General features: G+C 41.0%; 1 protein-coding gene across 2 annotated transcripts in view; it reads right to left on the bottom strand.

Moving 5' to 3' along the window:
* The window catches only part of SH3RF1 (SH3 domain containing ring finger 1), a 178,225-nt gene that overhangs the window by 19,922 nt on the left and 136,789 nt on the right, over window positions 1-21,514 (bottom strand). For both annotated transcript variants that reach the window (XM_028104393.2, XM_028104394.1), the window contains exons 5-10: window positions 19,449-19,751; window positions 13,512-13,622; window positions 5,673-5,809; window positions 4,305-4,475; window positions 1,621-1,880; window positions 346-707 (exon numbers count right to left, since the gene is read on the bottom strand). In XM_028104393.2, coding sequence (XP_027960194.1) covers window positions 346-707; window positions 1,621-1,880; window positions 4,305-4,475; window positions 5,673-5,809; window positions 13,512-13,622; window positions 19,449-19,751 — 1,344 coding nt within the window. The remainder of the gene's footprint in view (window positions 1-345; window positions 708-1,620; window positions 1,881-4,304; window positions 4,476-5,672; window positions 5,810-13,511; window positions 13,623-19,448; window positions 19,752-21,514) is intronic.

The following is a 21,514-nucleotide window of genomic DNA, read 5'->3' as shown; positions in this document are numbered from 1 at the left end:
CCTTTTGTATATTAAATATATATTTTTTTGTAGAACTGACTGAATAGGAAGACTTAAGGACAGCACAATGATGAAAGAATGAGTAACTAAAGGGGAAAGGAAATTCTTCCATGAGATGTAAGCTGCATGAGAAGTGACTAAGTCTTATTCACCGTGGTCTCCCTAAACATACAGTACAAGGCCTGGCAACTAGTGGGTGTCTCAATGCAGGGAATCATGAATCGAGCACCTGGCATGGTGACTCACACATGGTAAGCATTTGAAGGACTGTTGAACAACGAGTCCTTTCATTAGTTAGAAAGGATGGGACACAGCATAAGCAGAGGAACAGGACGTTGGTCTTACTTTAATATCCTTGTCTGGCTTGGTTGCAGAACTGTTCCCACAGGCCAATGAAGCACTGTCAGGAGAGGTGGGGAGTCCAGGAAGAATGGTCACTGCCCGGCCACCGGGCTCGGTCTCCAGAGAGGCGGTGGTGATGCTTGAAGAGGTCAGTGAAGCAGCTGCAGCACACGCCAGAGGGGCACTGACTCGACCCATATTAACGGCAGCCACGTGGGTGGCAGGGCCTGCCATTGGAGGTGGAAGTTGTGGGGAGGCCAAGGGATGATGGGGCAGGCCCACAGATGCAGGGCCCAGGCAGGCGGCATTCTGTACCTGGATGGGTGTCACCGCTGCTGTAGGGCGTTCTTGGTTATGTGCTGCAACTAGTAGATGACAGGAGAGAAAACAGCAAAATTGGCCTTTCTGATAAATGCTACTCACCAAAACATGAGTCATTTCCCTACCTCAGCCCATAATGAAAGGCTGCTATTGAATTTTTACAATAAATAATGGATGTATGCTGGTTTAAAAGCACTTAATCTTAGCTGGGTCCCTAGACACTGTTTTCCTTCCAGATCAGCTCTTTAGTCTGTGGAGAGCTTGGAAACTTAGCTATAACCCCAGGCTGTTCAGTTAGAGAGAAGGTCTTTCCATAGATTTATGGACACAGCCTGTCTTTGATGGTATCTAGAGTGTCAGATTAGGTTGGCCTCCAGTCCTTTTTAAAATGATTCTCTTTTCAATCAATCAATCAATCAAAATTTTTCTCCCTTTTCTAACCATTTTCCTTCTTTTGGTTTTTATGATAGAATTTACAAGTTTACCCCACCACTGTTACCCAAGACCCTTGGGTAGGTTTTCAATGCTACAGAAAGAAGCAAGTTACTTAAGATCCCAGTAGGTTTAAAATAGACTTGAGACTAAGTTCACCAGAAATAATCAGCACACTGGTTAGCGGAGTATGATGTCGTGGTCACGCGGCTAACGGCAGTGAGATATGAGCTCCTACAGTCTTGACTGCAGAAGTCATGTTTTCAAGTCCTATTGACATTCTTAGGATCAGCCTAATTTCTTTCAGACTTTCGATCTGTAGATCAGGCTTGAATTAATGTGCGGGGCAGGCTTAGCCAAAATAAGCAGATGTGAAGTACCACTGACTAGACTGTGCCTGCTTTATTTCCTAATGTTCTTCATTACTGTAACACGACATCTGTTTTTCTCAACATCTGTTATAGAAGAGCTGGTATTAGGCAAGCACCCCTTTCCGGGTACTTTCCAGTCTGGTCTCCTCCTTACCTGTCCTCACAGCATTGCGGGCCTGGTTGACTGTCATCTGCCCGGTCATGTGCAACAAGACCTTAGCCTGAGGACTAGTCTGGATGTGAGCTGCTGACACCACGGCTGTGGGGACAACACTGGGACTCCCGGCCATACCATTTCCCTGGAGCTTCTGGGCAGGCCCTCCTGCAGTGGAAGGACTGACCATAGTCACCCCTCGACTTGTCTGACCAGCAGTAGACATAGGGACTTTAGCTTGGGAAGCATTTGTCACAGTCCTGCCAACACAGAAACAGAGACAGAAAGCCCAATCCATCAGCAAAACGGGGGAGAGAACAATTAAAGGCAAGAAAAATGACTCAGGGCTTTGAGACAGAACATTTTAAAGAATGAATGGAATTACTTTTACAAAATGTAACAATCACAAATTCAAAGTAAAGATGGCCCCGAGGGAGAGAAAGGTCTGGAAATATATTGTGAGTCACAGAAAATTACATGTCGTATTTTGCCCATGTCGCGGTTACTGGGTTCAGCTTTCCATATCAAGGCTTAACACCTCCACTGTCTTTAAGGCCCTGGATTCTTCTGCTTCAGCCATCAAAGAAGTTGATTTGTTTGTTATTGCTGCTAATGATAACATTAGCAGTTTTGCTCCTTTTTCATAGCTTTGCTCATGTTTTTTGCCCTTCTCCCTGCTTGCCTCCAGGTCTGCATCACACAAGGACCTGTGTACGTGTATGCATGTGCACATACACATACACACACACTCTTGGAATATTCTCTTTGGCCTCTCTTGATCTGTCTTAATCTCACGTTTCAAGGTCCAGCACAAATCTTTTCAAGAAGCCTTGCCTAAGTTTTAGGCTTAAGACCTTATGATTTTATTGTTTCATGTGAATTTCTTCCTTCTATGGTCCTTGATGACAAAATGTGTTATTTTTACCATGTAAATTCTTTAGTAAATACTCCTGATTCAGTAAAAGTTCCTTGATAGCAGGCCCAGTGTGAAAAGGTTCTTTTACATTCCTCCAGATACAGACAGCTCTAAAGGAACATTTACAGGTTGAATTAAATTAAATTAGGTTTACTGTAGTTTTGTGTCATGTATTTTTTTTATATTCTAAATTCATTTAAACAGTTCTGTATATAGTAGCTTTCTACTAAGTAGAATACTTCATTAACTCAAACATCCTCATTATTTACTATGATAAATAACAGAGAATTTATTGTAAGTAAGCATCTCTCCAGAGACTTTATTAATAATTTGTTTTTGAAGGTTATGAAAATGCTTTCCTTCATTAACTTAGTCTTTGTTGTGGTTTGGTTTGTTTTATTTCCCTCAGTTGTTGTGGAGGTTTTTTGTTTTTTTTCTCACCAGGGAAAGTCTATCTGCCATCTTCTGGATCCTGAAAGCAGATTTTAACATACACAGAAACGAAGGTTTATACTGATTAAAAATCTCCAAGTCAAATTAAAGCTAACATTCTGTCACCATCTGCAACAATAGTGATTTTCATTTGATTAGGCTGCTGGCCAACCTATAAATCAAGACCAACAGCTGACAAACATGTCAGTTCATTAAGCCATTTATTTAAAATCAGGGTGTTCGAGGAATGATTTAACAGAGCTAAACCTGGACCATTTATTAAAAGCCCAGTAGCTAGAAACTGGGGCTCCCTCAATGCCATTATAGGTCTTTCCATTCAGTTTCCAAGGCTACACCTTCCTCAGTGACAAGAAGGTGGACTATCTTTAAATAAATTTTGGGAGAAAAAACAAAGGAAAGAAAATCTTGTAAACTTAAAGCTCTTATTTCCTATTATCCTACAATAGGGTTTTCAACCTCAGGAACATTTTGGGTCAGACAATTCCTTTTGGTAGGAGGTTGTGCTGTGTACTGTAGGACACTTAGCAGCATCCTTGGCTTCTATGCACCACATGCCAATAGCAACGTCCTCCCACATCCTCCAGAGTAACAATCAAAACTGTGCTGAGACATTGACAGATTCCCTTGAGGAGCAAAATCACCCTTTTTGAGAGGGATGAAGGATCAATGTCATATTTAAGGAATTTTATTTCTGACTATATTATAGAAATTAACTGCCAGAATTCCAAGGTAATCACCAAGCTACTGGAATAAATATAGAGCGAGACACCTAGGTTTAAGCATTTCTTCACTGTTCGATCTCAGACAAGTTATTTAATCTCTCTGTGCCTGTTTTCTTACCTATTAAGTGGGGATAATAATAGCAACTACATCGACAAGTTGCTTAAGGACTCAAGAGTTATTATGTGTAATATGCATTTCGAAATCTGCCTGCCTGGCATATAGTAAGTGTTATGTAAACATGTTAATAATATAGCTTTTGTTTATACTAAATATGGTATTTTTTATTTTTGAGCAGAAAAATGTTGAAAATTGGTATAGTTGGATCTTCTGACATATAACTTCAAACAAATAACTTAAAACCCAGTACATATATTGGTAGAAACATACAAGTTCACATATACTCATGTGAAAAGTAAGCTAAGAATTTTAGAGTTAGAAGGGATTTCAGCAAGTATAGGTATGAATTTTTAAAATCTTGGCTATGTAACAGGCAATTATAGTGTGAGAAGGAATCTTGGATAGGCTGAAAACCATGGAAAAGAACAAAGCTTCTCTGTTTAGAACTTAGTAAATCATTTACTCAAAACCATACCTTGTGACTGGTGCCACATAATTGCCAGGGAAAACCCCTATCTTGCTGGTATGCATCGATGTCCCTTTGAACCAGCCGTCCTGGCAACGCTCAAACACTAAAAACATCTCCCCTTTCCTCAGCTCCAGCTCATCCTCTTTCCGGGGAGTGTATGGATATATAGCAACATACCTAGAATAGAAAAGAGTATGTGATTTCAGGCTGAGTAACAGATAAACCCCAGGATGCACAAAAACTCTTCCTTGGTACAAAGTCTTAAATATTCCATACAGATGTAAACAGAAAATATAATCCTCTAACCTCTAAGCAGCATTGGTAATTTTCCATTGAAAGAGGTTTTGTGGCCTACATTTAAAAGACAGACGCCTTCCTGATTAAGAACTGCCAACCTGGTCCCCCCAGTGTGAAGGTGACTATCCCACCAAATGGTATTTGTGGGGTGTGAAAGAATTATGCAACTTCCCAAAGTGCCTAACCTGCTGCTGGGGATTAGGGACCCACTGGGAAACTTGAGCTCTTCAAATGGCACTTGTTAGATGTGGGAAGTAGCCCTGAATGAGGACATATGGCACAAAATCCCACTGGGAGGCACAACGCGCTGCCTTCCACACACAAGCTGAACCTAGAGGCTTGGGTTGCACCTGCTTTTGTATGCTCAGCCAGGAAAAATACTGAATTTGAAAAAGTCAAAAAGAAAAAAAGCCCAGATCATAGAGAGTGCAACCCCCCCACCCCACAATGCAAGGTGACTATACCACCAACATATGGAAACCAGGCAGGCAACACTAACCAATAGTGGTTTGTTTGTTTTAACCAGGGCTCTAAAGTGTTCCACGTATAAAATCACACAATGTAGGAGCCACAAAAATCTAGCTGTATTCTGCCATTGGTAAGTGTTGAACAAGACAATGAAACAATGAGACTTTTCTGGATACTTATTGCTGAGGACTTACAGCTTTTCACATGCACACTCCCTCTAGATCGGATTCGTGTGGAATACCTTCCTGTTCCTTACTATCCTAATGCAAGGAATGAAACTGGAGACAAAACGCTCACACAGGACTTATACAAAAAGATGGCTCCATGTACACATAGTATTATGAAGAAGCGAACACTACGTATCCTTAAACTGTAAAAGGCCTTCACTCAGCAGAATGGCTGCCTAGCAAGCTCATGTGTTGGACCCATTTTGTTTCAGCAGTTTCCTAATTATATGCACGACTGGGTGTAAGTTTGCAGAACACAAACCACTTCGGTGAGCCATAAGCCTGTCACCAGCTCCTATCAGAAAGGTGTTTCTCTACCTCTGCTGTTTGGGCTTAGTCTGAAATGAAATTTAAAGCAGTCATAAATGACACCCTCACTTACACACTGGGGCGAGTCTGAGGCCGTAAATGTGCAATCTGGTCAGCAGTTCCCGCTGTGGGCCTCGGTCCCATTCCAGCAGCAGCGCCCGGAGGTGTGGAGGACAGTGAAGGGGGTGGTGGAAGAGGAGGATTCATCGTCTGGTATGAGGACAGAGAGAGAGAAGAAGAATGAATGATTTATTTATTTACATCTTTTATGGAAGGTGGGAGGGAAGAGGAATCAGCAATCCATAGGAAAAGACCTGAATGGAATCCACAGGGAGCAGAACCAGCAGGCTACCTTGTATGAAAGCCTCTTTTTAAAAAAACACTCGTCCCTTATTCTCTTTTAAGATCTTAGAGCCACGGCAACTTTTTTAGCAAACAGGTAAGTAATGACACTGGGGAAGAGGGAAAGAAAAAACTGGAACAGCAGCATGTAATTTTAAGATTAATAACATTTTTCAGTATAGACCTGGATTAGAACCCCAATGCTTTTCAAGCAGGCAGCTATAATGTCACACTGCTTGCTAGGAATTAATTTGTGATTGTTCTGTAACTTGTAACTTAAACACAACACAGAACAATTCAGCTGCACTATATCTCAAACCATTCCTTCAGACGAAAATTTCCTTTGATGCCTGGTTTCCAAAAAGCCCAAACAATAGCAAGCCACAATCACTGGGCTATTGTTGCTACTTTTGCTTATTCTTTTCTTAACTTTGCCAGCTTTTGAAATTTAGTACTATCAAGGCTGGTAATCTTTAACAAGTACACCAGTGAAAAGCGGCTGGTTCCTTTATAGGCACAGCCTAATGGGGTTCTGCCTACAGGATTCCATGCCTTTTGAAAATCAATGGAGCAATTGTTACTTTCTGATCTATAAACCCCAGATGATTCTGTAGGGTCTGTATACTGAAAACTCCTGGGAAAACAGGCACACAAAGACTTGCCTGAACCCCCACCTCGCCCTCCCCAAATCTTTGAGCCACTAAATGTAAAAACTGAATAAAAAGAGAAATAAGGAAACTAAAGAATACACCTAGGAAAGCATAAATGGCTTTCACACACCAGCGTATAAATACAAAAAACCCAATGATCTCTAAATATAGTTCGTAACAGTCACTTTGTTTCTATTTCGTGAAATAAAAATTCACATCTCAACATTTGCTTCATCTGCCTGTTAATGTACATAGTTCCAGAAACACAATAAACTAAGTAGAAAAAAATTTCGGAATTCTAGACATATGTTGTAACCGTTTCACACATTATATTTAATTTTTTGCTGAAGTGACTTTAGAGAAGGATTTTTCCCATACCGAAGCTGAAGGTGTTTTGGAACATTCAGTGCAGAAATAAATGAGGCACAGAGCTGCTTACAGAGTGCTAACCTGGACAAGGCGAGGCCAGTTCAAAGAGTTAGAACTGCATGAACGTTACTCACACTCTCCATACAAAATATGGCAGCCTTAAGATTTGCTACAACTTTGGAACTGCATGCGCTGGGGCTTAGAGTCTTCAAAACCTTTGACCAGGAGAAGGTCAAGCATTCACTCCATTTGGGCTCCTCCAAGTGACAAAGGAGAGAGAAACAAAGATAATCCTGGTAAAACACTCAGCACACATGACCCAGGCAGTTCACTGGTACTAGGAACACACTGGTAGCTTGTCGGGCAAGATAAAACGTCTATACTGTACACCGCGTAATATATGGACACTGTAAAATTACCACTCAAAGGGCTTCCACTGAGATCTTCCGAAGCCCAATCTCCAAAGAGCGTGGCTGTGGGAAGGAGGAAGGCCAGTGCACACGCTCAACAAAGAGCCCAACGAGAATTGCTCCTGGAAATTACTTAAAATAGTACCTAAGGCCCAGAACCAAAAAGCTCCATTTTACACTCTGAGTAGAATTCTATTTTCAAGAGGAAAGGAATTTAAAATTGTCTGTTATATCTTAACTTTATTAGAACAGAGGCTGTATTAAATTAGCCCAAAGAAGAAAAAGGCAAAAAAACATCTACGGACCTGATAAAAACATGTCATATTGTTAACAAAATGTAAAAAGGTCAGCTCTTACAGTTAAAAAATACAGTAAACAAATGTTTCATGTACATCCCTTTCACAAAGAGTAAGTTAGAAGTCATTGGAGATATGGCTTAGAGGAGGATATTCTGAAAGATCCCAAAGGTTGTGCTTGAGAGAAAATGCAGTTATTTCTATTTTGTGGTTGAAAAAGTCTTAATAAAATTGGGCAGATTTTTCCCCCCCCAATGTTGGGTTACATATCTTTGGGGGAAATGTGCATATGTGTGTGCACATGTACTCGGTATATAAGCACACAAAGACCAAGAGAGAAAGTCTGATTAAAATCAGATTCCTAGATGTTGTTCAGCCCTGTGGGGTTGGTAAAATGATAGGGCTCGGGTGAGTCCAGAGCTGTGACTGACTAGGAAGTACTGTGGGTTGCTTTATAAACAACTTAAACTGAAATAATCTGGTGATGTGGAAGTTCAAAAGGTAATCCACTGCGTGTTGTGCTTCAGGCAGTTTGCTATCCTGCAAGACCTGAAATCTCTACAGAGCAAACCACAGCCTTTCATTCACCCAGAGCTGACCTGGAGACCTGCTTATTATTTCGTAGTCCAGGCCAGAGCAGGCCCCAGAGGCCAAGACACACTCTCCACCAGCAGCAAAAAAAAAAAAAACAACAGCAACAACAAGAACCACAAAACATCTATGGGCCTGCAAGAAGTAGAGATCACATTTTGCCCATATTTTGTTAGCTTAATATTGTTCAGAACCAAATCCCACACTTAAATGCCATTTTCACTAGACATTGCAAACTAAATTAATAGCTTAAGCAGCGCTCAGCACTTGTAGTTTTATTTTATGGAAATGCAGCAGGTCTGTATTATCAAAGTAAAGTTGTCTGGAACTATGGGCCAGACTACAGAAATACTAATGTAGAAAATGGGATGTTATTCTGATATTCATTAAAAACGAACTTTCTCCTTGTGTTTCTATAGATTCAGATCTTCTGTTCACAGTCTGTGGGAATGGTCTGAGGCAAGAATTGCTATTTCTGAATAACATTCAGCTTAAAAACAGGACAGTGGTCCGCCAATGTGAAATGATCATACTTTGCCACGTCCAGGTTCTGTTCCCCTGACCCTACTGACCTCGAAAGCAGCATCAGCTTTACACTGTAGAAGGAGCATGGGCTTTGGGGTCAGAAAAACATAGATTCCAATCTTGGCTCAGTGTCTTAGGGCAGTCCTTGATTTCCCTCCTATGTTAGAATGAACACCAGCAAAGTGTCCTCTCTGAAAGGGCTGGATTCTAAGCCAGACAAGCCACATTTGCTAGTGCACATTGTGAGTGAAAAGTTGAAGTGTGTGGGTGTGATACCACTCCACTCCAGTGCTCTCTCCTCTTTTTGCCCTTTCATGCGACCAAAGAGTGGTTAGGTCTGGATTTGGCTAAAGAGAGGTGACAAGATCCATTAGGTTTTAAGCCCGGGCCATGGGCTGCAGGCCACCTTACCAGTAAAGTGCTTTGGAGTTTGGGGCACAAGTTCAACTGACAATAAAGGATTCATTTTCTTTCCAATTGTCCTTTAGGTGTGTATTTCCCTCACATCCATTTCTATTTCCCAGGGTAGATAAGTGACTGGCAGGATAGACTTTGGGCATTTCTGGGTCCCTTGGGCAAATACCATGTAATATCCCCCAATGCCAGAATCTTTTTTTTTTTTCCCTCAACATCTGATTTCCAGTCAACCCACTTTCAACCCTACACATCAACATCTCTAAACAGCCTCTCTGGGTACTGGACCCAGATACATGTATATAGGCTGATGGAGAAACGGTTCAAGCTGCTGTGTCGTCATGCTCCCTCAAGTCAGGAGTGTCAGAAATTTCAGCAGCATTACCGTCTGTGTAGAGGGGTTTGTGCAATTATGTGAATAGTTTGCTTTATTTTATGACAATGAGTAGGAAGTAGAAAAGTGGAAATACTGAAACTAGTGATTAAAAAAAAAACCTTAGGTGTCAGAATTCGGTAAAATTAAGATAAAGATGGAAGGTCCCAACTCTTAAGTCTCAATTGGATGCTCAATGGAATGAAGCCAGTCAGTTGTGGGTACAGCTATGAAGAAAAGGAAATAAAATTAAAGAATATATTTAAAAAATACTAGAAATAGATGCTTAGATGATGATGTCTAAAGGGGAAGATGTAATTAAGAATTTGGCACTTTTAAAAAATCTCTCCAGGAATGGAATTTCCCTCACAAATTACAGATCTCTTGTTCTACATTTGATTCATAAGAAGAGATATCTCTGATATTAATTGGCTTTGTATAAATTACATACGGTCTCTATGCCTTAATATACCAATCTGTGAGATGGAGTTATAATTAGAAATAGTTTAGGTAAAGCTGTCTTTCCCAGTACTCTGAAGCACAGCAGAAGCCCAATAAAGAGAAGCTGTTGTTATGATTCATGAGACTATGAACTCAGAACACTGTTTAACTCATCTTGTATTGCTGTCACCCAGCTTTGCAGACAGAAGTTAACAGATCAGTGAACTTTTCACAAATGAGAAAACGTTCTGTGCTTCTACCTCTCTTAGGACAACATGATATGGATCAAGAGGCCTTGGTTCCTGAGATGCTAGAGTCCTTTTCTGTTGTTGCTGGGAACGTTCTGGCCATATTCTAATCCGGATTTTCAAGAACTCCCACCAATTCCAAGGGCTCAACTTGTACCTCTCAAACTACTGACGTTGGCAGTTCCATTCCCCGACTTCCAGAGCCCTTCCCTGATCCTGTCGATAGCAGTGAGTCCTGCTGAGCCTTCCACCATGGGCTCCAATGGACTAATTACATGTTGGCTATTCTGAGAACCTGACATCATTTAATTTGCTTCTCTAAATACACGCACAGACACACTATATGTGTACGTGTAAAATTTTTTTAGTTAGGATTACGCATTTTTGGAATGCAATCGGTCTATAAGCTGGCCACAGGCTGTATTTGGTCTTTATTGACCTGCCTAACTCACATCTCGCAGCTAAACACCTCTCAGCTGGTACAGGGGACTGGGGATTCTTAATCACTCATTTAAGAGTTCTTCTGCCCTTGTGCAGAAAATATAAGACTAATACAGATCCTCACCTTCCTCCCTTCACAAAATTAGTTGGAAAAAAAAAAAAACCTCACTACTATTAAAAGCCTGATGTCTGAATTAGATAGATATAATGCTAGTTTTGCTCCTAATATTAGAGATCTAACATTTTAACTGTTACATGTGAAATGTATAGGACAATATGCATAGAAGATTAGAAAGTCTCAATTCATGATAAAAATACTAGAAATAATTTCATTTCCTATTCTAGTGTTGGCATTTATTACCTAATAAATCCACACCACGAAAAGCATGGTTTTCTCTCTACCAAGCTGCATATTATCGCTGTGATTGTGCTGAAATTCTCTGAAAATATTTCAGATTTTAAATAGGAATATTTGCCAAGATTAATGCAAGATACAGAGGGTACATGCTACTGAGATTTTTTTCCCCCACTTTAACTTAACATATTAAATCCAAAACATTGCTGCCAGTCCCTACTAGGGACTTTGAGATCTAGACATCTCCTGGGATGACAGGTCTGTTTATAATTAGTTTTTCATTAAATGGAATTGGCACAGTAGACATACTGTTTAATAAACCTTCCTCTTGCTTAACATGCAGGCTTTCTTATATAATCTTAGGATGAAATGGTTGAATGTAAATTAATTTTTGTATATTCATGCTCTCTTGTGACCAGTCTCATTGGTTTGCCCTAGAGTGTGCCTCCAGCTAAGAGCAACTGGCCATTTACTACACTTTAAAATTTTCAGCCCACAAGAAGGGCTGAAACTCAGCCAGCTCTGTCTTTTCCACTAATTAATTTTTCTAAGATCAGAAAAAGCAGCCTTTTTCCCTTAAGAAATTATGCTAGAATTTTTCCATGCAGTCATCTGGAAATGGAAATATCAACTGGGTTGTGTATGTACTGGGGTGGGAAGGGAAGGAAGGAAAGGAGAGAGTCTTCTCTGGAGATGAGAGGGCAGGATAATTATGGAACTTGGCTCTGGTCAAAACACCCGGGGCTAACAGAATCTCATGGAAACCACATTTCAATAAAAGTTAACTGAATTTTATCTTCTCCCCAGAAGAATCAACACAACTTTTCCTGCACCAAACAGTGGTACTATCAAGGAAGTGTAATCGTTCTGGGGGAAAAAAAAAAATACAACTTTAACCTTTAACCAGAATATTATTAACTTCCATTTAAATACAAGAACATGCTTGACTCTATAAAAAGTTTTCTAAGGTCTCAGTCAAGCTATGTACTAACTCCACATTTATTTATATCCCACCTTGTTCCAAAGTAAAATGAGGCAAAAGGAACATGAGAACAATAAAACTAGATGGAGCCAACATCTTAACTAATGTGCTAATATGTCGTGGGGTCCTAGTTGGAGGGGGGTACAGATTTGGCTCTAAGCATTCTAGCGGAAGGAAACATAATCTTTACAACATATATAAAATCCACAACCTAAAAACAAACCAGCTGCCTAGAAGCCTCACTATTCCTGGTACAGAGAGCGGAGAAACCGTAACACAATGAACCAGGCCCTCCGAGGCATTCTGAGAGCCAACCAGTGGCATGTGTCACAGGCCCACCTTGCAACAGTCCTCAATTGAGACCAATAACGAGATCAGGAATAGTCATCCCTACTACATTCTAGCCATGGTGTGAATTCTCCAAAGTAGATAGTATTAGTTTCGTTTTATAGGTAGGGATACTGAAGCTTAAAGAGGTTGAGTAACTTTTCATGGTCATGTAAACAAGTAAGTGGCTGAGCTGGGCTTTCAGCTCAGGTCTGTGTCCCCATCACTGGGCCACACTGTTTCCCTGAGAGCATCACAGCTAGGTGAGACTCTGTTGAGGAATTTACAAGGTGGGGGCCCACTGGGGAGATCTGATGCAGGGATCTATCTTTTCTATTCTCATTCGACTCAGCACTGAAAGAAACAGTCTGAAAGCATAAGCAAGGCACTGGCCTGGATGAGAGATGTCTCACAATTGCCGGTTCCTTGTAGTTCATGTGCCTGCAATTTCAGGAAACAGGGATTTCAACTATCGTGTTTCTGCTATGTAAGGTTAAATTTGCTTGTTTCTTCTTCCCTTTTTTCTCTCCATAGTGTTCTTCTTTGTATCTATCTCCCTTGGCTGCCCTAATTTCTCCTATTAATTTCTTCCATGAGGACGTTGTAAAGCAATTCGTGTTAGACTGTGTAGGATGTGGTGTCTTCAGAAGGCAAGTCAACACAACCTGAGGGAGGACTCCAAGGGAGCATAGCTGCAGCTATCAGAGTGGAAGGCGAGGGACCGAAAGGGGAGTCATAAACGGAGGGATTTGGAATCGACTCATCCTGGGACTCATTTCGGGATCCTGGTTCCCTCAGTATTTCTATAAAGGTGTCTTTGTAAGAAATAAGTGAAGTCTAGAAACTGAAAAGAAATGAAAAAGAAATGTTCAGTTAAGCCTTCGGGAAATCAGGCTGAACGTTAATGAAAATTAAAAGTATTTTAGAGAAGTCTTCTAATGGCTTCAGGCCACTGATTAAAAATTATGCAGGCTGTAGGCAACAGACTTTCTCATTTTTTCTGTGAGACGAACAGAGATAACAGATGAAAGAGATCCACCCCCGCCTAGCAAGTGTCAACGTACAGTGCAGGTGTTGGCGGTGCAGTGTGCCACATTAATGGGACTAAATACTCAAGAGAGGGACACAGATGGAGAAGCTGTACTCACTCCAAGGGCAGCTGGGTATGGAACGTCCGATGGGAAAGTGAACGAGGGGCCAGTTGTCACTGGGCTGCTGGGGGGTGGGGTCACAATTAACCCGGTGGTACTTATATGAACCTGCCAAGAGGAAAAGAAAAGTTAATTAAAAGACAACTCCATTTAATACAACAGGTTGTACTGGCTAAACCTTGGGGAGGCGAGTCACAATTTAAAAAATATATGTATCTGTCATTTCTATTATTTGGGGAAGGTAGAAGCTCTTTGAGTTTATACAATCTACATTTACTGATGACCTAATTTGTATCCAACACGGGCGGTCACATGACAGATACTGGCCACTGCAATGGTTTTCATACAGAATTCAACCACTGTTGGCTTTTGCAATAACATGCTGCTTCACTTGGGATGCCACTGTGAACCAAACTGACCTTTCAGATGGTTAGTCTCATGCTTGACTAGCCCACTAGCAATTTCCCTGAAGATCCTGTTAAGGTAGGTCGAGGCTGAATACTCACCTATCAATATGTAAATCTATGTGAAGTGCTTAAGGTATTTTGTTATTCTCGGGATCATTTTTCATGACTTCTACTTTTCAGTGGGGATGCATAATTAAAATGCAGCTACCTAGACATGCCTAGGGCAGGTAATTATTTATAAAACCTTTAAAGGAACAATGTAAAGCCAAATTAGCTGTTTTCAAAGGTGTCTTATCCCTGATACTATCCAAGATTAATTTACTAGAAAGAAATTGAGTTATTCAGGTCATTTCATTGTCTGTGTTCAGTAACTCGATCAATTTCACTCATGTTGAATGTCAAGCCCACCTACAGAATGCCATCATTACTTGATGCTGCAGAAGTAGGTGTGTAGGTTCCCACACAACTGGGATGTTTTTCCTCATTATTAAAGGAATGTGGTTGGCTGGTACCTTGTTCCCCCAAGGAAACAATGATACACCAACAATGCCAGGCCTTTTGTAATAAAACTTAATCCCAGGGCGCCTGGGTGGCTCAGTCATTAAGCGTCTGCTTTAGGCTCAGGTCATGATCCCGGGGTCCTGGGATCGAGTCCCGCATCAGGCTCCCTGCTCTGTGGGAGGCCTGCTTCTCCCTCTCCTACTCCCCCTGCTTGTGTTCCCTCTCTGTCAAAAAAAAAAAAAAAAAATTCTTAAAACAAACAAACAAAACAAAACTTAATCCCAAACATAGTTCCCTCAATTCCCGTATGTTAAGAAAACGATTATCAAGACAAAGAAAAGCTCCTGAGATTAGTTCCCAGAAGCCTGAAGGAAACTTTGAGTTTCCCTGCTGGCTTAGGCCTTACCAAGGCCAGGGATAATCAGCAGCACAGCATACAATTTATTTCCACAAATAAATCTGTGTTATACATGGAATCCACATCCTTTTAAGATCACATCTGTACCTGTTAGCTCATACATTGATTGAACCAAAGGCTTAAACTAAGCAGATCTAAGGGATGACCTAACAAGAGTTTCTCCCCAAACCCTCATTTTTTTTGTCTCTCCTGTGAACCAAAGTCTATTTCCAGTCAATTTCTAATGGGAAGCACACTGACTTTTCATCCTAGCATAAAATCCAATGGCCTATAGCTGTTTTAACCAATAAATCTGTTTAAATACATACCCCAAGGCCATTTGTAAGTTGGCACCACATAAAAGATGGAGTCTTTCTGAGAAGATACAATGAAGCTCACTTCAAAGTACACGTCATTATCATAGAACCTTCGGGGTAGAAAAAAACACCAAAATACAGCTTCCTGGGCCTGACCCTACAAATATCTAAGAAAGATCTCATGACTGACTGATGTTTCTCTAAAAGCCACAGGCTGGGAGTCAGATAGTTAACTGCTAATGAGTTTATTGTCTTGGGAGTTGGACCAGAGGCCCTCCAAGGTGTCCGCCATCACAGACATGGGAACGAAACAGTGAACACTGAGACTCCTGCAGGCACCAGACAACACAGGGCCACTCCTAACCCTGGAGTAAAGGAAGAGATCAAAGTCACCCAAGAATGACTAAGCAGAAGCAGCAGCAAAAGTAAACTGGCTGAGAGTGAGCATGCCCAGAATAAATGCCCTGAATTGGGAAAAACTGACTTTCTACTGTTCTCTATTCCTCATGGAACGGCAAATCAGTTTGGGCTCCCCCACGAGAAAGGGCTCTGTGGAGAGGGAAAGAGGTGGGGAAAGCAAATGGAAGTGAGTGGGCGCACCTCTGGCTCCCCTGAAGCCATTGGAGATACAAAAATGCCACAAAAACACTGAATATTTTGAAGCATTCCTCCAGCTGGCAGAGGCCGGAGGAGGAAACAAAATGTCTTACTTATAGCATCATATGCTTTTACAGATGTCAGTCACAGACATCTGTGCATATTTGTTTCGGTGACTCACCTGGACAGCACAGTCTATAAATAATCTTCCAATTTATGTATCTGAAAGTTCAGCCTTTACTCAATAGTCACCAAATATAATAGCAAGCAAGCCCCTTGCTCCTTTCTTCTGTCCATTTCCCCATCCTGTTGCCTAGAGTTTGGATGTCCTGGAGAGATCTGTAAATTCTATATAGAAACATAAGGATAAGGTTCTACCCATATGATGGAAAGGTGAGCTGAAAGGCGCCATCACACCAGCACTGACTGCCTATATGTAGATTCCAGTCAGGTGAGAGAAAAATGAAAACTCACTTCTTTGGGCTCCTTACTGCAGATTTTCTAAGTGGAACCAAACCTAATTAAGGAAAAGCAAGAGAGAAAATGGGCCAAGTCAAGATAATAAAACATCCTTTTTCTCAGCATTGAGGAAGGAAGGAAGGAAAGGGAAAGGAAAAGGGAAAGGGAAAGGGAAAGGGAAGGGAAGGGAAAAGGAAAGGGAAGGGAAGGGAAGGGAAGGGAAGGGAAAGGGAAGGGAAAGGGAAAAGGGAAGGGAAGGGAAGGGAAGGGGAAAGGGAAGGGAAGGGGAAAGGGAAGGGAAGGGGAAAGGGAAGGGAGGGGAAAAGGGAAGGGAAGGGAAAAGGGAAGGGAAGGGAAAAGGGAAGGGAAGGGAAGAGGGAAGGGAAGGGAAGGGAAAAGGGAAGGGAAGGGAAAAGGGAAGGGAAGGGAAGGGAAAAGGGAAGGGAAGGGAAGAGGGAAGGGAAGGGAAGGGAAGGGGAAAGGGAAGGGAAGGGAAAAGGGAAGGGAAGGGAAGGGAAGGGAAAGGGAAGGGAAAGGGAAAAGGGAAGGGAAGGGAAGGGGAAAGGGAAGGGAAGGGGAAAGGGAAGGGAAGGGGAAAGGGAAGGGAAGGGAAAAGGGAAGGGAAGGGAAGAGGGAAGGGAAGGGAAGAGGGAAGGGAAGGGAAGGGAAAAGGGAAGGGAAGGGAAAAGGGAAGGGAAGGGAAGAGGGAAGGGAAAGGAAGGGAAGGGGAAAGGGAAGGGAAGGGGAAAGGGAAGGGAAGGGGAAAGGGAAGGGAAGGGAAGAAAAAAAAAACACAAAAAACCGGGCCAGAGCAAGAGGAGTCAAAGAAAAGGACAGTCCTATTTTAAAGTCTCACATGAGCCATCTTTCCATATACACGGATCTCCATGGTTAACAGAATGTTTGCCTGTCACCTATGTTAACACACAATCATTGCTTTATTATGGACTGTGGTTCCCTCCAATGTACACAGTGCACTAGACAAGTATTTTCTGTAAACCTGGGCTGGGGAAGCCAGGCAGCACTTGAAACATCTCCCATCGGCTTCTTGAAATAACTTCTCCCTGAGGCAACACATTCCCACCTAAAACAGAATGTATCAGAATATGGGAGGAGGGGTGGAATGGTTGAAGGGGAAACTGTTTTAATGGAACACAGAAAGAGCCTTGTTTCCTAAGCTACTCCAACCAAAACAAAAATAGTTCTACTTTTATAGTCTTCATTGCCAGCTCTGGTGTGGCAGCATCAGACATGCTCACACCTGACGGCTGAGTTCTCTACAAAAGATATAAATGCTAGGTTTATCCTCCTTTCTCTTTTAATTTTCTCTAATGCCAAAAGATTACCGTTTATTCTTTTAAAGCTATTCCTATTCTGAGTTGCCACTGTTCTTACCAGAAACTTACCATTTATTTTAACAAAACATCATTGTGCAAATGTTGCTAGGTCACAAAATAAAAAACTCAGTCAAATGATTCAATTTTCTCGTAGTGAATGGCCATCATTACTAGCCACCTCTGTCAGAACCTTATTCAAAAATCTTTTGAGCCTTTCCAGAGTAACCTCACTTGGTACTTCTTACTGCAATCTATAATCCATGTCTATTTTTCACATAGGAATAATTAGTTACATGTAAAGTAACAGTTCTCCTCTTTACCCATTTTTCAAGAGATTCATTCATTCAATAAATATTTACTGAGTGTTTATTGTATGTCTGACATTTGGGATATACTGGTGAACAAAACAAAGACCTTTCCCCCATCACACTTATGTTCCAGTGGGGTATGTCTGTGTAGCCTAGTTCCCTCATAAGACCAAAAGCTTCATTTCCCCACCACCTATAAAACACCAACCAACCACAATCCTGTTCAGAAAATGAATGCATTTACCTCACAACATGCCAGATGATCTAAGGGAGCGGGGTCAAATAAATGAGGCTGAGAGAAAATAACTTTTAATAACATTGGCAAGGAATACCAAAAACTGTGTTGTAAATTTTTATTCTGTGGTCCAAAACAGGCACTTTCATTAACTGTAAACCTTCTGAGAACCAGGACTGTTCTTTAAAGGAAAATAATTGATTTTTTTTTAAACTACATCTATATTATAAAGGAAAATAATTGATTTTTAAAGGAAAATAATTGATTTTTTTTTAAACTACATCTATATTATAAAGTAGAATGTAAAATCTACATGAATTTTAAAAACTACATATGACACCTGAAAGAAATTTCTCCCACTATGACAGGCTATTTTGGACCGGGCTCTCTGACCTTTGGTTTGAGGAAAAATATAGTCATCATCTAATTGGATAATTACAGCAGCCCTGTGACTAAGGCAGAGCCACTTTAGTGAGCTCATTTTGCAGTCCAGAATTGAGGCCTAACATAGGGAAGTCCTATAGCTCATTATCACAGTATACATGGTGCCTAGAAGGGTCTAACAATAAGGCACCCAATAAATGCCTGCTGACTGAATGCATGTTTCCAATCATTAACACAAGAATAATGTGCAGCTATTTCTTAAGATAGTCCAAAGCCTTGATGAACTAATGAGGTTTTTATTTTTTTATTTTTTTATTTTATTATGTTATGTTACTCACCATACAGTACATCATTAGTTTTTGATGTGGTGATCCATGATTCATTGTTTGCGTATAACACCCACTGCTCCATTCAATACGTGCCCTCCTAAATACACATCACCGAGCCAACCCATCCCCTCACCCCTCTAGAACCCTCAGTTTGTTTCTCAGAGTCCATTCTAATTTAAATTAAATGTTTCTTCACGTCCTCTCTTTTTTTCCTCTATACCTCTTACTGGGAAGCCTAAATATCAGGGTAAGTCACACAGATGCAGGCAACTGTCAACTATGAGTTTCAACCATAGCATCTTCAGTTTGGATGAAGATAAAATTTTAGTTGGCAAGATCTCCCAAAGCAGCCTTGTGACAAGGTTCTGTAACACTGAGCAGTTGCTTGAAACTAAGCATTATCTAAACCATTTTGTCATTTCCGATCCTTCCTTTGAAAATGACTGAGTAGTTTCGGGTTAGTTTCCTCTTCTCCATTTTTCTACCTACAGAATGAAGAAAGGCTTTACTTCCCAGGAAAGCTACTATTCCCCCCCCCTTTTTTTTAGGAAAGCTATTCTCTTCTGAAGGAAAAATAAACTGTATTTTTCAGCTAGTGAACAAACATGTTTGTGGGTAGATCACTTTGTGCCCGAGCTCTTGTCACACCTCTATATGATTTACCTGAGAAGGGGCACTGCAGGAAAGCCCAGACAGCTCGCTAATGCGCGCAGCAGCCGTGGGGTTACTGGAGCTGATGAGGACGGGAGGACTGATCTCCATGGAGTGGCGGTTCTGGGATGCCTGGGAGGATTTGCTGGCCATAGTGAGAGATGTGAAGGAGTGCCGCTTTTTGGTGTTCTTCTTGGTGTCGGAGTGCTTTGGGGCATTGCTGCTCTGGGCTGCTGCCGAGGTACATTCTCCAGCATCAACTCCTGGCACAGGAGGCTTATCCCATTCTATCAGCTGCTTAGCAGCCGAGTTAAACTGCAAACCAAGAAATCGACATAAGATGGTTACAAAATTCTCAAGGATGCACTGAGATTTATTTTCAAACAGCTTTTATCTAAAACTGAACATCACCACTTTAGAGTTTGCATGTGCAAGTATACCTTTTCTTCACGTGAGATGTCTTTTCTCTCAATACTGGGATTTCATTATATTTGTCACCAAGAGATGTTAAATCAAGAATAAACCATTCTAATTCAAGACCAACACAGTAAAAAAAAAAAAAAAATTCCCCAAGAATTTTCAGAATATCTAATTTTAAAATTTGCCAGTTGTAACAAATGAAGATTCATTTCAGCTCACTGATGAAATCTAAAGAACAACAATTAAAAGGGTGCATTTGTCTGACTGAATACTCTGTTGCCTGATAATGGCCGGGTATTTGCTCAGAGCACAAGTGAACACTGAAGGGGCAACTTTTGGGTTTGGTAAAAATGGGCAAGACAACAAAGAATGAAACCATTATATGTTAACTCATGCACTGCCACATAAATTAACCTCCTGCTTCAGTGAATTTTGGGAGAAGTTCACAAAAAAGCTGGTAGACATTCTTGATAATCTGTTTGTCATGTCATTGCATCAGTTCTTTTCATAGCGCTGACAGTTTAAAATCATAAGGGGGTAAAACATGAAATCCAAGTTCTACTGGCAAGCCAACTTGTCTATTTGAAAAGTTTTCTGACTATAAAGGGTCCAAGGCATCAAAAGCTGCGCACCAGGCTGGTAACACCAGCAAGAAAGGAAGGAACACAAAATTTGTTTTCCCTGAAGTATAATAAAATGTTTCCAGAAAGCTGCAATAACAAGCTGTACAGAACTTACCTAGATATTACAGTAAAATAGGAAATCATTGAGCAGTTAGTTTAACGTCTTATAAAAAAATTAAGATGAAAATGATAGACTTCTTAAAAAGGTAATGTAGGTAAGTATTAAGGATAATAGGGGTTTTCTCATCTCAGTTTTGCATGGTCAGCACCTCACAAGTGCCCTTAGATAAAATACCATCGCCAAATGCTATTTTCCGCCCACCTAAATGGTTAGGACCATGTCTCCTCACCCTGTGGATGAGAACGTCCTACTGGAAGAATGGAAATCCTGTCAGTCAATATTTAACAAAGTGAACTTGCTCGGGCCCAACTGGCGCTCACAGAGCTGTACTAATTGCAGCTCAGTAGCCAGGGCTTCTATGGATGATTGCAAATTGATTAACAATTTGTTCCTGTGGATCCCCAGGGACTTGAATTCATCTGGCCTGTCTGATCTACAATTACTAGGATACCTCTTTTTCAAACATGAGCATGCATCTCCTTCAGACTTCAAGGATTTTTTTTCCACATGATAAACTTTCAAGAATAATAGGCGGTCATGCCACCATTAACACCTATTAATGCCTGAAGTATCAATGGCAGGAGAAAGAGGATTGTAAGGAACCTGTGTTATGTGTTTAGGAATGAAGAAATGAGGTACTAATATTAAAGGGTGGCCTTATTATAATATTAGAATGGCATTCGACCAAGAGACCCAGAATTTACAAATCCTACCTTGGTCTAGCCATCTCACCCTCTGGTAGTCCCCAAGAAAACCAGATGCCCAAAGGAAGAAATATAATGTTTTATTATTACGGTGAGAGTGGCCCAAACTTCAGCAATGCCAGAAGAAAAGGAGTCAGAATCCCAAGGCACAAGTCCTCAAAGCATGACTTAACCTATACGCTGGAATCTGACCAGTTAACTGAGACCTCA

The sequence above is a fragment of the Eumetopias jubatus genome, unplaced genomic scaffold (genome assembly GCF_037043125.1).
Source record: "Eumetopias jubatus isolate StellerSeaLion01/CBP00866 unplaced genomic scaffold, mEumJub1_p1.0 scaffold_2, whole genome shotgun sequence".
Lineage (NCBI taxonomy): Eukaryota > Metazoa > Chordata > Mammalia > Carnivora > Otariidae > Eumetopias > Eumetopias jubatus.
This window is presented reverse-complemented; position numbering and strand designations above follow the sequence as displayed.